The following is a 16,087-nucleotide window of genomic DNA, read 5'->3' as shown; positions in this document are numbered from 1 at the left end:
ACTCTGACAACTACTGATTCAATGCTGAAAGACTGGAGAGAACAACTCTCACATGACTAATTGGCCTACCTTTGCTGCAACAATGCTAAGGCCCATTCCATTCTGCTTTTTTAGGGTCACAGTGATTATTTCAGGTTCTTTCCTCAGAGGCTGAGCCTAAAGGATGAAAACAAAGGTTTATTTTATGACTGAAATGGAAGTGCTTCTGTATGGTTAGACAACTCATGAGCTAGTCAATCATGTTCACTGGAGCAAATGGGGAAACAAAAAGGGTGAGAAGATAAACAGTAAACAAAAAATTTCAATTAATATAGATACTCTTCAGGTATTAATCTGGTAAACTAAATCAATATTCTTGACTGAAATCTTAAAGATGAATTTAGTCATAAATGCTATTTAAATGTGATTTGAAGAACTTAGTTTACAAAACAAAATTAAACCCCCATTACTATCAGGTAGAAAGCCTGATCATAAGGACAAAATTCAATTTTTACTTTATTACCTTTCAAAATAAATTACCAGTCTTTTTGTGTTTTCAAAGAAGAAATTTAAAATTATTTTACATTATCTATGGGGAGGACTGCAAAAAATGGTTATAACAGAGATGACCTAACATCTTTGTCTCTTGTGAAAACTCAGCAGTGATTTTATTTTAAATAGCAACACCAAGGCTGCTGCAAGACTCATGCAGCAGCACCCAGAGAGTGCTGCTATTGAGTGAAGCCCACCTGGCCAGGTAAGGAGCCTAAACCGACAGCCCATAAGGCAAGACAGCTCCCGACAGACTCAAAGAATGAGAAAGTGAAATTACTCATTGAAGTTACATGTTCTTTACATGTCATTCCTATACGCCAGAGAGTAAACAAAATCCAAGAAGAAAATTAACACTCCATACACACGAAGGCGGAACTTAAATAATTAAATATATAAGCAGGAAGGTACCTTGCCAAGAGGTGGTAATTATACATATGGCTTTTTAATTTAGAAGGAAAATAACTAAAGCTTATGAGAGATTATTTTAAGGAAAATAAAATTAGTTGACATTAGAATTACTATTTTTTTTAAATAAAAACCTGAAATCTCCCGAGGAATCTTAGAATAAACTAGAAAGAGGAGGAATGAGTGAGTCTACCTAGAAGGTATTTGTTTTTCCATAAAACTGGGTAACCAGAAGTTGCTGCTGTTATTTGGGACTTAAAAAAACAGCAGTTAGTAAAGTCAGTAAAAAGTATCAGGGGCCGGGTGAGGTGGCTCACGCCTATAATCCCAGCACTTTGGGAGGCTGAGGCAGGTGAATCATTTGAGGTCAGGGGTTCGAGACCAGGCTGGCCAACATGGTGAATCCCCGTCCCTACTAAAAATTCAAAAAAATTAGCCAAGTGTGGTGGCATGCACCTGTAATCCCAGCTACTGAGAGGCTGAGGCAGGAGAATCACTTGAACCCAGGAGGCAGAGGTTGCAATGAGCCAAATCGCGTCACTGCATTTCATCCATTTCATCCTGGGCAACTGAGCGAGACTCTGTCTCAAAAAAAAAAAAAAAGTATTAGGGGTATGTTCAATTTGTCAGTAGTTCAATGTGATCATCTATTTGGTATAAAAGAATGATCAACAATTAATTCAATTTCTGGAGACGGCCATGATATAATGCTCAAACCTAAAGTATGTGAGGAACTCAAATTAATTACTTTGAGTACGCAAAAAATTCCTGTTTGTGTTTAAAACTGTCTATATGAAGCAAAGTAGAATTGTTCTTAACATGTATGAAGCTGGGAAATTTTGAGATTTACCACTCTTTCAAAAAGATATAAAATATTACTAAATAGCTTGATATATATTTAAGACAAGGCAGAACTGACTATAAAAGAATGAAACATTTCTGCCAAAGAATTTTAAGAAAATATTTTAAGATTATCATATTAATATATTTAAAAATATGTATTAAGACTGGTATAACCATGGGTATTAAGTGTTCTTTATTTCAAAAAGCACCACTGCTTACAGACAAAACTGTAAGAGACATGGCTTGGGAGGAAAAAATATATGTGTAAATCACGGTTTAAAAATTTTTGAATATCAATATTTAATGGTGATTTTAAAACTCTGCTATCACACCAATCTCCAGTTAAGAAAGAAACAAATCTGCATCACATCTTCAAGTCCTAAGGATCTATTTCACTTCATGGTACCCTCAAAATACTTGCCAGCTCTGTGTTCTCACGCAGAAGGTGACTTTCATAATCTGCACCTTCAAAATATATTGTCCAAGTACCTGGTGAACGTGTGTGAGGAATTAACCTGCAAAATCCTAAGGAGGAAACAAGCAAATTGTAAGTGGAAAAGCACATCTTGTCAAGATAAGGGAAGCAAGATTAATTACCAATTGCTTAATATCCAATACATAGTATTGATTTTTCTTACTCTACACCTTTACTCCCCTCTGCAAACTGAATTACCAGACATTTAAAATTATCCTTTTGTTTTGGTCCAAGAGTATTTCAGCACCAAGCAGTAAAGTAAGATTGGCCTCCCCCTCCTCTGTGTTCCAAAATAACTTTTTTCTGACTCCTATAACAAATTATCAGATCGCCTCGTCATTACTTCCTTGCAGAACCGTTTACTCTACTACACTAAGAGGTCCTTAATAACATTCAGAATATCTACTTAGCAAAGGGAAAGAAAAGAAGGAAGGAGTAAGAAAACAACACGAGCATGGGGTGTCTACCAGCACGTCAGACTCTCTGTTCAACTACGTACATTCAAATTATTGGGTAACTTTTACAACAATTCTAGGACTCCTCCCTCATTACTCTTTGTCCAAATCTCCTTTTAAGTTCATACTAATTTAAATTTCTTACAAATAAATTTCAGAATCATTTTATAATGTTTTCAAGAATATCTGTTATTTTCATCAAGGACAAATGACATGCTTTGTAAAAGTAAGCCTTTCAATTCAAACTAGGCCATTCTTCATTTAGTCGAATCCTATTTTGTTTCTCAGCAATGTTTTTGACCAACTCCTATCTATCACACGGGCCCTGAACAATCCTTGGTACATTTTCTCTACTGCCATCTTCTTCCCACTATCAGCAGCTACCATTCATGAAGAGTGTCCTGTGTGACAGACTCTGCGCAGCTTCTCACCACAGTCTCAACTGGTCTAATGGCTTGGACTGGTGAGTTTTCCCTGGCAGGAGCTGACAGTCTCATCCACTCCAGTGCTTCAACAAGGAGAAAATTCTGACTGCTATTTGTGGACAATCAGTTTATTTATGGTAGGCAAAAAAGGAGATGTCAGAAACACATTCAGTTAAAATAAGTATACAAAGTAATTTTACTTAGTTTTATTTTTTAAATCACTATTTCAATTCAGATTCATGAAAATATAACCTACAACTTGCTTCTCTTTCTCATGTTTCAGGGAATCACTAATTTAACATGATTTTGAAATCTGAACAATTATAAATTATTTTCTTATTTTTTTCAAGGGCCGCATTTCCATAACAAGCTCTGGACCATACTACAAATAGAGATTTGGCTTTATTAGCTTAAGGAATGTATCTCAGACCAGGTATGAGTCCAGGCTGGTTGTACAGTCTTCTCTCACAGAACTCTATTGTATGAAGGGAACAAAGGAATATATACTGAGGGCACAAAGTAATTCTTTAATCAGCTTGTAAAGAATTGAGTGTGAAGCATTGAAAACACTGATGTCATGAAAGAAAACACTCGATTCTTTGTAAGTCTTCTAAAGGCATCTGTGTACTAAGCTACATGTACAATGATCATCTAACACATATGAAGTAATGTAGTGATGCCGAGACCACGGAAACATCACATATGTCCTAAAATTAATGATTTAAGAGAGCTTATGGGGAAGTCACAAAAAATACTCCATCATCAAGTCAAGAGCTCACTATTTCCAACTTGGTGAGGATCTGCCCTATGGTACATGTGACAAAACTGGCAGTTGCTTGTAAACTATAAACTATACAGATTTGCAAAATGCTAGTAGTCACCTTGCATGCTTATTTGCAAGGTATTAATTATAAAAACAACTAGTTACTGAGCACTGAACATACAGCGGGCCCATGCGAGGTGCTGAGGATCAGAGAAAGTGCAGCTGGCCAAGCCCAGGCTCTCAGAAACCACCCTCACTAAACGTGGAGGACAGATAGCAGCACACGTTTCAAACACAATATGACCAGTGCAAAAATAGAAGCAAGTAACTAAGAATCACTCCTGGGAGAGGCATGTTAAGTGTTAGGAAGACACTGAGGTTTTCCAGATGAAAGGATGCCTGATTAGAATTAAGAAAATAAATAAGTGTGTAAGTTCAACAGCAGGACTAGAGCAGCGACAACGGTAATAGCACAGATATTAATAATATACAGTTCAATATTAACAATACATATAGTGTATTTCAAGGTGAAGCAGTAAGGCTGGAAGATGATGTCATGCTCAATAGTTTAAATTAATCCCACATATGATAGAGGAAGAGTTCCTGGCAGGAGAGAACCATCCACAAACCCTGGTTTTCAGATACCATGGCAATATGAACAATAGAACAAAATGAAAAAGTGGAGTGAGGAGACCGAGGACGAGTGCCGTAAGTAACACGTGTGTGGGGGAAGTTTTTGGGAAGGAAAACTGGCTGTGGTTTCTGATTTGCTGAGATGCAGCACACTTGGAAGGATACTTCTAAGCAGTCCTGTGGTGGCCGAGTGCTTGCTGCTTGGAAGCTGTGCTGCTGCCTCTGGGTCCACCAGTGTGTGGCATGAGGCTTTTTCCAGGGAATGGCAGAGCACGGAACTAATGCTCTGGGGCTAGTTCAGGCCCACTCCATTTCTCAGACCTGCACTGAAACCCAGCCCTCCTCCTTCCCCAACCTCGTCACAGGTGCACCTGTACCAAGACTGAAGGCTCTCCCTGCCTTCTGCTCCTACCCCTCTTCCTTCACACACACTTTCCTAAAAGACCTCACCCCGGCCTCATCTCACCTTGGCCTCTCTCTGCTTCTCTGAGGACGGCACTAAGCCCTGAGCACCTTTTGGAAAGGCTCCAGAGGTAACTGTTTTGCAAACACATTTCATTAAACATGCAGCCTTTGTAAAACGATTTTTTTTTTTTTTAACTATCAGAAACTTTGAGGGTATCTTGAAAAGTATAAAAATGTATTTATTGTGGGGAGTGAATGTTTCACTGAAGTTAAAAATCACACTCACCAGATTTATATACCTATGGGCATAAAACCTCTATCATTATTACTTTTATTTGTTTAAACAAACCCCTACACTTTGGGTCTAACTTTCTACTCATCTGAGCTGTTTTCCACTTTATGAAAAAGTGGCAAACTTGGATTAAAATTTGGTCTAATACAAAACCTCATACATCAGAAATAATTGTGGTGTTTTCGATCAGTACAGATCACAAGAAAATGTAGTAAAAGTGACATAATAAAATCCAGGAAATCAGCTGTACTCAAACCTTTCAGGGCTATAAGCTCTTCACACAGAAAAGCACACGACATGCTGGAGTTTGGGTCTCGCCAGCACACAGGTGCAGGCCAGCCTGGCACTGGTGGCCACAGCGGCAGCAGCAACAGCAGCACTCACACCCCTCGCTCTGTGCTAGAGTTCTGCATGCTCCACAGGAACCCATTCAGTCCTCCCAACAATCTCTTAGCTGGGTACTATCAACATGCCCATCTCACTGAAAAGAAACTGAGGTGCCAAAGTCACCTGCCAATGGCCGCGCAGCCTATAGGTGACAGAGTTGGGTTTAGAATGCAGGCAGTCTGCTTCCAAAGCTTGTGTTGCTCTTAATTGCTATGCTGGTACCAACAAAGTTTACAATTTAGTGCTAAAAGAATGAATCAACCTACTATGCTTATAAAATACCAAGAAGGGAGAACAAAAAAAGGTCCCTTGTTATCAGCCCAGGCAGAAAATGTAACCATGACAACAAGTGGGCAGAGCAGATGCTCACTACGGGGTCACAAAACATCCCCTAGCGCTGTCTCGACACTTCTGACCTTACATCACCATGAAATATTTCTCCAAGTCAGCGGAATACGGACTTCTCCAGACAGCATGAGGGTGCACTCCCACATAAGTGCACTACCCTATGAGGTGGACGGTGAATAAAATGCTCGCTTTAACCTGGGGAGTAGCTCAGACTCAGGCATGGAGACTAATTTACCTCTCTGGCACAGAGGGTCTAAAAATTCTTGTAAACCATTTGGAATGTTTCTGACAACATCACAAGAATAACCATCTTCTGGCAAAAGAAATGGCAGCTGCAGGTCAGGATCCTCCTCCAACTGCACTTCCCTTCCATCGCTACGGGCGAGCTCATCAGCAGTGTTTTCAGCCACAGCCACTACATTTTCTATAAGATCCTGTTTGGAAAACAAATGCAAAATTAAAAAGAGATGCTCACTGTCTGATGCACATGACCAACAACTATTCCAAGCCTGTCTGATCTGTCTGATCACTGCAGCACCGCTTATCTCACAGACAACGGACACAGACAGACACAGGCTTAAGGCGGGAGCACAGATCCCAGCAGAACAGCCATCATCCATTTTCTAAAGCCAACAACCCTGGGCTGCACACATTCTATAGATGAACCAAGATTTTTATTATCATTCTATAGATGAACCAAGATTTTTATTATTAATTTTAAGTAACCTGTAGCTTTAAATAAAAAGAAATTGTTCTATCACAAGTTTTTCTTTTCTAATCATTTTTTTCCTCGTACAATTGTTTAATTTTCAGTTGTTAATAACTATATTTGTATAGAATGTTTAATGATATAGGGAAAAGCCCACACCATGTAAAATACAAAAAACCAGAATAAAATATCTATACAGTATTTTTGCCAGTTTGGAAATATATCAATATACAGAGGTTATTTCTGAATGGTGGGTTTATGGGTGATTTTTATTTAAAAATGTTTCACTGATATATTACCCACATAAAGGAAAGTTCACAAATCCTAACTGCACAGATCAATAAAATGAACACACCAGCTCAACCACCAGGTTCACTTCTGTTCAAGAAAGGGAACATCGTCACCTGAGTAGCCATGCCATTCCCTCTCACTGTCCCCTCCTTCTCCATCAAAAAGAATGAAATGGTTTTCAGGTTTCTATCACCAGAGCATGATTTTGATTGTTCCTAAAGTGTACATAGATGGAAGCGTATTCTATGCACTTTGCACAGGGCTGCTTTTTTTTCACATTATGTCATAATGTTCATCCCAGCTGTTGTAACTGTAATTCATTCTTTCTCACATATTTCTTTATATGACTATGACATGATTTATGTATATGCTATACTTTTGATTTGGTGATTTCTAGTTTGGGGCTGTTTTGTTCATGTCTTGTTGGCATAAACTCAATGTTGGTCAATCCATCCATCCACGTATATAATTCTCATGACTCATATTTAAGTCTACAGCATTTCTCTTTAAAAATAGCTAACCGTGGTAGATACTATTTCTCACCCTCTGTTCCTCCTATTGAGAGGCAGGCATGCCAAAACTCCCGGCTCCGTTCCAGATGAGATGGGACAAGCCTCTCACTTCAGCCAGGCTGTAAGGGGGTGACCTGTGGCAGAGGAACCCGCCCTCTAGCACTCAGTTGCGGCTACGCACACTGGAACTCAACAGTCCTGGGCAGCCTCCTAACCTCCTCCCTTCTAGTCCTTCTGATAACTTCCCAAGAACCTACTTTCCTGAATAAAATCCCTTTCTACTTAGTGTAGTTTCTGTTTTTTCATTGAACTCAACTCAGACAACAACATGAAAATGATCTCGTAAGATGAGAATAAATAAGTCAACTTATTAAATAAGATTTCCTTTTGTTTTTTCATCCAAATTTCCCTGTGCAAACATGTCCCGCACTGTGTGACGATGAGGCAACATCCACTCACCGTTGGGATAAAAGGCTCATCAGGTGCACAGTGATAGTTCTGTAATAAGGCTTGAAGTTGTAGTGAATTTAACTTAAAGCAGGTGCTGTTTATATTTGGAATGTCATCAGGTGCATACTTATCCATGGTAAGCAAAGTTGTTGCCTATGTAAAAGAATAAAGGACACAAAATATCATACTTGTAAAGTTATTCTATAAATATTATCCTTTATGTAATATTTACAAAAATATAACTTGCTAATTTAACTTTCAAATGCAGAATGACTTCAAGAAACAGACTTCCATTTACAGTAACTATATACATTAAATAGAACTAAAAGCAATATCTTTTAAAGGGCATCTTTTTAGATGCCCTCTTAATTTTATGACATGCATGTATAATTAGATTTAATTATGTTCGTAAAGCATTTTAAAAACTCTCTTCAAAAGCAAAATATTTACTTGACCATTCAGATGACCAATTACCGGTGTTTGAATAGTTTCATTGTCCTGACTTTTCATAACGAGCTGTCTAGCCTCTATACTAAATCTCTTTTTTAAAAAAAGGTTAAAAAATGGAGAAAAAAAATTATACATGATACTAAAAAAAGTCCCAGGTTTTTAAGCTATAGATGACTCAATTCGTTAATTGCAAAACATCACCTCCTAGTTTTTCGTATCTAAAAACTTTCCTCAGAGCCGGTTAAGCCACTGGGATATGATTTGGCTTTGTATTCTTGAGGGTTAATTCTCATCCATTTTAGAATTGGTACTCATCTTTCACTATAAAGTGCTCTGAAATACACCTTACTGATCTCAATATAAAGAACCCTTTAGGGATATTTATAGTCTGCTGGTTACCACTTATGAGTCGAACTGTGTCTCCTAAAAATTTGCAGGGCTAACCCTCAGTACCTCAGAGTGTTATCTTTTTTGAAGGCAGCATCTTTCCAGGGGATCATCAAGTTAAAACAAGATCAGCTGGTCCAATGTCGGCTGTCCTTATAGAAAGCAGTCTTTTGGACACAGACAGGCAAACAAGGAGAATGCCATACAAAGACAACGGCAGGGACTGGGATGATGCATCTACAAGCCAAAGAACGCCAACTGCGTGCAAACCACCAGAAGCTGGGGGGAGGCCTGAAACAGAACCTTTCCTCAGAGCCCCCAGAAAGAACCAACCCTGCTGACATCCTGATTTCAACTTCTGGCCTCCAGGGCTGTGGAGCAACTGTTAAGTCACTCAGTTTTTGACACAGGTTCAGTATCCCTTACCTGAAATGCTTGGGACCAGAAGTGTTTCAGATTTTGGAGTTTTTCCAATTTTAGAAGATTGACATATATGAGATATCTTTGGGAATGGGACCCAAGTCTAAATATGAAATTTGTTTCATATACACCTTATACACACAGCCTGAAGATAATTTCATACAATATTTAAATAACTTTGTGCATGAAACAAAGTTTGTGTACATTAAATTATCAGAAAACAAACCATGTAAGCCATCTGTGGTTGCTTGGTGTCACCATTTTTAACTCTGAATTTTTATGTACCTATAAGCAATCATTTTCTTAAATTTATTCAGGCATAAGTACTTAACAGTAACAATTATGGCATACAATTAATACAGTGAAAAAATATCTGTACTTTGTTATGGCAGCCCAGGTACTAACACAGCACTACTTCACTATTTGTACATATGAAAAACCCCAAAAAGAGGGTACTGAGGTTTTGCTGCATTGAAGCTCTTGCTCATTATAAGGATCAGATGCCTTTACCATAAAGCACACGAGCTGGGGAGTGGCACCAGCACTCACCTGCACGATCCTGCTCAGATGACAGTCTGCAGCCAGCTCCAGCCCCTGCTTCTCAGCCCAGGCTTCAATATGGCCCAGCTGCTGACGGATAATTGCGCCCCAGTAATGGGAGCACAGCCCTGAATCTGGGTCAGTCACTAATCTATTGAACAGCCACATATTGATAAAGTGGAAAAGCTGCGAGAAGAGCTGGATGGTCAGGGCGGCATTGACTCTGCAGCGTCGTAGCAAGGACATGGCTCCTGTGAGCGTGTGCAGCACATCATCTGCCCAGACAGGATGAGAGGACAAGAGGACCAAAATGTCATCCAGGAAGAACCCTTTGAATATGCAGTAAATTCAGATAATGGTACCTATGGTAGTAAGTGCTGTTTAATCACTTTAAAAGTATCAACTTCATTCCAAGAGGAAACAGTGACATGATCTTAAACTACATATAGTTATTAACTAATTACACTTAACATCATAATTTTGCCTTAAGAGACTTTTTAAAGAATATGGCCAGTGTAACACACCAAAATGAGAACTATCTGTAAACAAAACAAATAGTAGTTAAAATTTATTAAAGATTGCCAAACCCAAAAGGACATCCCATTTATTTTAAAAATACCTCCCCTTACATATGTTAAGCATTAAAATGATGCTAAATGTGAAGGAAGAGAGGGACAGAGGGAGAGAGTCAAAAAACATCCTAACCTATTTTTGGTCTTTGCAGACTGTTCTCTTCAGGGTCATCTAGAAAGGCTGGCATGTAATTATTAAGTTCTGACTGAAGGCAGTGAACCAAGTACCTGAAAAGACATAAACAATTTCAGTAATCTCAGCATGACAGACGGCTACTGTCAGACATGTTACCACATGGGAAACAATCTGTACTCTTTAAAATATTTTCCATTAAAAGAAATGAGTTTTACTCTTAGGAATCTTGAAACATAGCTCACTGAATTCAGTATAACTATATTAAGTATATAACTATATGTAGTTAATAAATTTTGCAAAAATGTATGCTTCTTGATATTCATCTTCAATCAAGGTAAACATAAATCTTAAAATTAGTTTGGAAAACTGAGTAAGAAAATAAATGACTTAATTATTTACAGAGTAGTGCCATCTTCAAAAATGTGTTCCTTACTTAAATGCCATTTGAACCAAATGTGCTAAAACATCTTGAGCATCCAGTGTGATCCGACTAAGGTCTCGGTCTTGCTTAATGAAGTTGAGAAGTTCAGATGCATTTGCCATCCAGAAGGCAAGTGCCCCTGCAATATTCTTCTGTTTCTGTAGACAGAACACATTTCCATAAGCAACAGGGAATAAACAAAAGTAATAAAAATATAAAGGAAGGCTCTTGAAAAGCTGCTGAAGATAGACCAGTACCTTCCCATTTCACCAAGGTATTTACCACAGATACCAGATATTTGCAAAATAATTTGGGTGCATACATAGCAATGGGAAGTAAATAACCACTGCAACTATTTCTTAGGATTCATGTACATAGACATATGAATTCAGTTAGCTACAATTTATAGATGGAATCAGTGGAGAAATAGAGATATCAAATAATGTAACACCAAATTGTAGACTGCATTATCTGGTAATCTGTGCAGTATACATACATGTATCCATGGTTACCCACAGCCACCCTGATACTTGTAGTCACTGGCTTGGACACCATGCAACTCAGTATCAAGTACTGATCTATCACATCCTCTCCCGACCACATGTGCAGGCCAGGCAACCTCAGATGAGATCCAAAGAATAGGAACCAAGGATAAATAATAAAGAGAAGAAACAGAACTTTTGTCATTTCATATCCACACTGAAGTGCATTAAGCAGAAATTATGAAATGCCAATAAAGGTTGCACAGTCAAAAAGGGTTTTAGTACTGCATGTCTCAGTTGCTGAATGAGTGTTACGAGCTGTTCAGTCCAGCTGTTGTATTACTGTATTTGACATGGGAGCAGCATGAGAAACTTGGCTAAGCAACACAGCTAGGATCAGCTCCCAGCAGATGTCCTACCTGGTCAACCTGGTCTACTTCCTGGAGAAAAACAGACGAGGGGAAATCAAGCAGAACGAGAGAAAGAAACTTGTAAACAATCATGATAGTTTAAAAAAATCAAAACACTCATATGAAGGTACGACATGAAGGTACGACATTTAGTTATGTTATTCCCAAAATAACATTTTCATTTTTGGTTCTGAAGTACCTTTAGAAGTATACGACCTAAAGGATTAGTTTTATGTTCTTACCACTGGCACAATAACTAACTGAATTTTTAGAGTTTATCAATAAATGTGATGTTACAATAAAAACACATGAACACATTGATCTCTTTAAAAGATTTACAATGGAAGGACTTGTGAACATCTTTCAATGATATGGTGTGCTTACTACTTACTTAAAGGTATCTAACAAGGTGAAAGTCCATTCCCCTAGATTAATTAACAGGAATGGAAGAGACAGGAAAGACCAAGAAACAATAAAAATAAAAGCTGAGAAGATTGAGAATTTAAAAGTGTATGAATAACTTTTACCTATATTAATGGGAGTAAATTCTTTGTTTTTTAGAAAAAAGAATTTAAATTATTCACTACATAGTTCTTTTCCACTACTTTAAGATTCCTCCCATTGGATACTAAACCTAAACCTGAAGTTTAAAAGACTTGTTTGATAATGCTGATTTCACTGACTAGTTCACATCAATAAGGAAAAGGCTATCAAGGGTAGTTTTATGATAGGTGTCTCACAATTTGAAACAGGTTTAGTAAGTCCAAACATGATAGAAGACAGACAATGGCTTTGAATGACAACTGAAAAGGAAATCCATGTTTGTTTATAAAATAATGATATGAGAGTAACAAAATGGTATCCAAATAAAATGACTTTCTTTTTTACCTATTTCCTAACTTGGGTAAAAGAAGCATAACCCCATCAAACTCATGCTAATCACTCAAACATAAAAGAAACATTTCTTGAAAAATTCTGGCCTTTGAAAACAATTCTGAAGGAACTAAAGGATCTTAGTTTCCCTCAAATGATCCTGCCGGGAGAAAAGCAACCAATCTATCTATGTTATTAACATTATATAATTAGAGTTTATTAAGTTGAATAACAACATTGACAAGTGATTTAGAAAAACTGAAAAAATCTGTACATTTACTTTTAAGAACTTTAAAGATTAAATCTCCAAATTATCTGTAGATGAAAAACTGCTATGAAAATTTTATCAGCTGTAGATCGGGACAGAAAGTACGTAAAAGAGCCAAACCATTCTACCAACAAAACACCTTTATCTTCTGAAATTTTGAAAATCGGTTTATGATGGAATTTCATTTTAGGCGAGAAGTATGTTACGATGTCCATTACACCTATACATGTGCTATCAAAAAGCCCAATTACTACCAACGTCTAGGCTCATTACACAGGAGCAAGTGACTTTTGATAACTATTTTTAAAAAGTCTAAGAAGGTGTTACCAGGGAACGGGGAAAAAGAGAAACACCAACAACTACTTAAGGGGTATCACTCTGAGGTGATGGAGATGTTTTGGAACCGACAGAGGCAGTGGTTGCACAACACTGTGAATGCACTAAACGCGACTGAACTGCTCACTTCAAAATGGTTAATATTACATGAATTTCATCTCAACAAATTATTTACAGAAAAAAGTCTACAAAAGCCCACAACAGTCTCAGCACTTTCTCACAACTATTACTGCAAGCTGAAGGGCCTTTCTCATGATTATTGTGTTAGCGCACACAGTTACCTTTACTTATGCTGAAGTTTACAGGGAAAACAAAACAGAAAAAAGCTTACATTTCCTTTCAACTCTTTAAAGTTAGATATTTTCCTATAATATTTATATAACTTCTATTTTAGAAAAAAATCTTTAGAGTCAAACATGTAACCAAATCAGAAGCCCTTAAAGAAGCTGAGTTTACTGGCTTAGCAATTACAACCACAATCACCAGAGGAGCACGGCTGGCCGGCTGGAACGTACCTGGATGACGCCCTCCATCATGCTCACCATCTTGTTGACGACTGCAATGACTTTATGCGTGCGCTCTGTAGGGCTGATGTCAGGTCTGTACTGGTTGGACAATACATACCGGCATGCCATATATAATACATATGTAGGGGACAACTTAAAGTGGACTGTAGAGCTATTAGTATAATTTATAATGGCAGATAAAAATGAATCTTCAGCTGTGTAAAGATTTCAAAAACAAAAAAGGAAAAAAGAACAAAAATGAATGTGAAAATCAGATGGAGCAAAATGGATCAAGAAATAATTCATTGACAATGAAATCTGAAATTACTCACAACTTTCCCTGAATTCAATGCTTGCAGGCAGTATCAGTTCAGGCCCAGAAGCATCCTGTGTTCTAAAAGAAGAAAGCTGACATCACTTAAAATAAGGTCACATGGCTAACAATATTACTGACAACCTGTGTAGATTTCTGCAACTACTTTTTAAATCTAAATACTAATCTTTCCAATGTAAAATAATAAAATATCCCTTGCTTTCAGATGCAGCCTAATCAAATAATGTATCGGGAGTGATCTTATCACGACTCCTCTAAGAAAGTTAGTTCCTTGAAGTATATGCCACCGCCATGACAGCAGATCTGACGTGATTCTGGATTATTAATGAACACTTCATGTCTAGTAGAGGGATCGGTCTGTCTTGCATCTGCTACAGCTATGGCTCAGGTAACACTGAAAAGAAAGTAGTAAGTGACACAAAGAAATATTAACCATGCCAAGCTTGAAACGGAGTTCTTATACTGAAAGGGAAAAGCTTCCTAAGACCTGGACTTTGTCTTTCTCTGCTGACACAGGGTTAGACAAGTTGACCACGGCAAGTCTCCTTCAGCCATTACTATCATCATTTTCCAATGCTTACAGTGATGCATGCCTTAAAAAGAGATGTTCTACTCACACATTTCTTCTTATGGTCACATAAATTCCAGGTCCCTTCCACCATTTAGCCTGACACTACACAAATAAGGAACTGTCAAAAATTATAAATACAAAAAACTATAATTTGGAACATTTATAAAAACCAGCATTGTACTAATGTTTATCTATTTCCAGGTATTCAGATCACATTAATTCAAAAATTAGGTTCACTTCTGTCTCTATAAAAATAGTCTCCAAACAGTGTGTCATCACCCATTGGCAGGGCAGAAGGCTGTTTTGTGAAACTATTCTTTCAGTTAAATATACATTTGTGTGTGTGTTCACCAGAGCACAATGTAAGATATAATCTTGTGTTGTGACCACTGTTCAAAAGAATTTTGAAAGCCATTGCTAGGCACAGACTCTTTAAAATGTGTAAGATAATAAATAACAAATCCAGTTTAGATTTCCTTATCTTTGTAGATTTATTCTTTTCTCAATGAATAATGCTCAGCTTATTCTTTCACTTAGCCATGGGATTAGAACTTCAAGTCATTTACTTATTACTCTAAGTTTGTGACCTGCTGTATTTTACATACAATGTTTACCAAAAACCAACGAAACACATAGTCAAGGGATTAGCTTCCTTAACATTTCAACGTCTTTATCATTTTAGTTCAACTTTATCAGAGATAATCAGGAAGAATTCTCAAAAATGTCTCTGAAAAAGAAAATTTAAATTGACAGTAAGTGTCAGGGAACATGTGTTTTGCCTTTCTGCAAACTTAACTAAAAATTAAATTGTGGGGATATCAATGACTTAAACTGTGGCGAACATCTCTACTGAGTTAAATATTGACTTAAACTGAGATCAGTACTTACTCAAATAAATCTTATTTGGTGAAATGGAAAGTCAAGAGTTATCTTGATATTTGAATGAGAAATACTCATTAGTGACTTAAACAACAGTCATTTCAGCAGTAATGTGTCTGTGCATCCTAGACAACTGGTAATAAACAGCCACAATTAAGTATTTGGAATTGCTGGTCCACTCATTAAATAAGTTAATATAGACAATAAAAAACTTTCCTTCAAAAGCAAAAAAGAAGAACTTATGATGATTACAGATTTGTAGTAGTTTACAGACAAGCTAATTTTTTTTCAACAGCAAACCATTCTCTTCCCTCCATCCTCACCTCTATGCACCAAAAAAATGAATAAAGAGAAAATGAATATATTTATATAAAATAATAAAAATATAACCAAATATTTTACTACTAATAAATATAACCCCAAATCTTTTCATCAAATTGTATGCTTCAGAGTTGATTATTTAGTTTATGATCTAATGATTTAACTCAACAATTAAGGAAAAGAAAAATGCTTCTATAAACAATGTAATTTAAATGATCAATTATCTTAACACATCTCCCTTACACTCCCATATT

The 16,087-nt window shown here is 37.1% G+C and overlaps 1 protein-coding gene across 18 annotated transcripts in view; it reads right to left on the bottom strand.

Annotated features, from left to right (window-relative positions):
* The window catches only part of AFDN (afadin, adherens junction formation factor), a 142,243-nt gene that overhangs the window by 46,390 nt on the left and 79,766 nt on the right, over positions 1–16,087 (bottom strand). For 11 of the 18 annotated variants that reach the window (XM_021938064.2, XM_021938075.2, XM_021938067.2 and 8 more), the window contains 10 exons: positions 14,061–14,122; positions 13,738–13,943; positions 11,755–11,775; positions 10,866–11,011; positions 10,430–10,524; positions 9,734–9,999; positions 7,937–8,080; positions 6,201–6,399; positions 2,204–2,307; positions 70–156 (listed from right to left, as the gene is read on the bottom strand). In XM_021938064.2, the coding sequence (XP_021793756.2) occupies positions 70–156; positions 2,204–2,307; positions 6,201–6,399; positions 7,937–8,080; positions 9,734–9,999; positions 10,430–10,524; positions 10,866–11,011; positions 11,755–11,775; positions 13,738–13,943; positions 14,061–14,122 (1,330 nt within the window). The remainder of the gene's footprint in view (positions 1–69; positions 157–2,203; positions 2,308–6,200; positions 6,400–7,936; positions 8,081–9,733; positions 10,000–10,429; positions 10,525–10,865; positions 11,012–11,754; positions 11,776–13,737; positions 13,944–14,060; positions 14,123–16,087) is intronic. The other 7 variants (XM_021938070.2, XM_021938077.2, XM_021938081.2 and 4 more) reach the window with 1 other exon arrangement.

This window comes from Papio anubis, chromosome 6, assembly GCF_008728515.1.
Source record: "Papio anubis isolate 15944 chromosome 6, Panubis1.0, whole genome shotgun sequence".
In the NCBI taxonomy this organism is placed as follows: domain Eukaryota; kingdom Metazoa; phylum Chordata; class Mammalia; order Primates; family Cercopithecidae; genus Papio; species Papio anubis.
The sequence above is the reverse complement of the archived record's forward strand: the minus strand, read 5'-3'. Positions and strand labels throughout refer to the sequence as shown.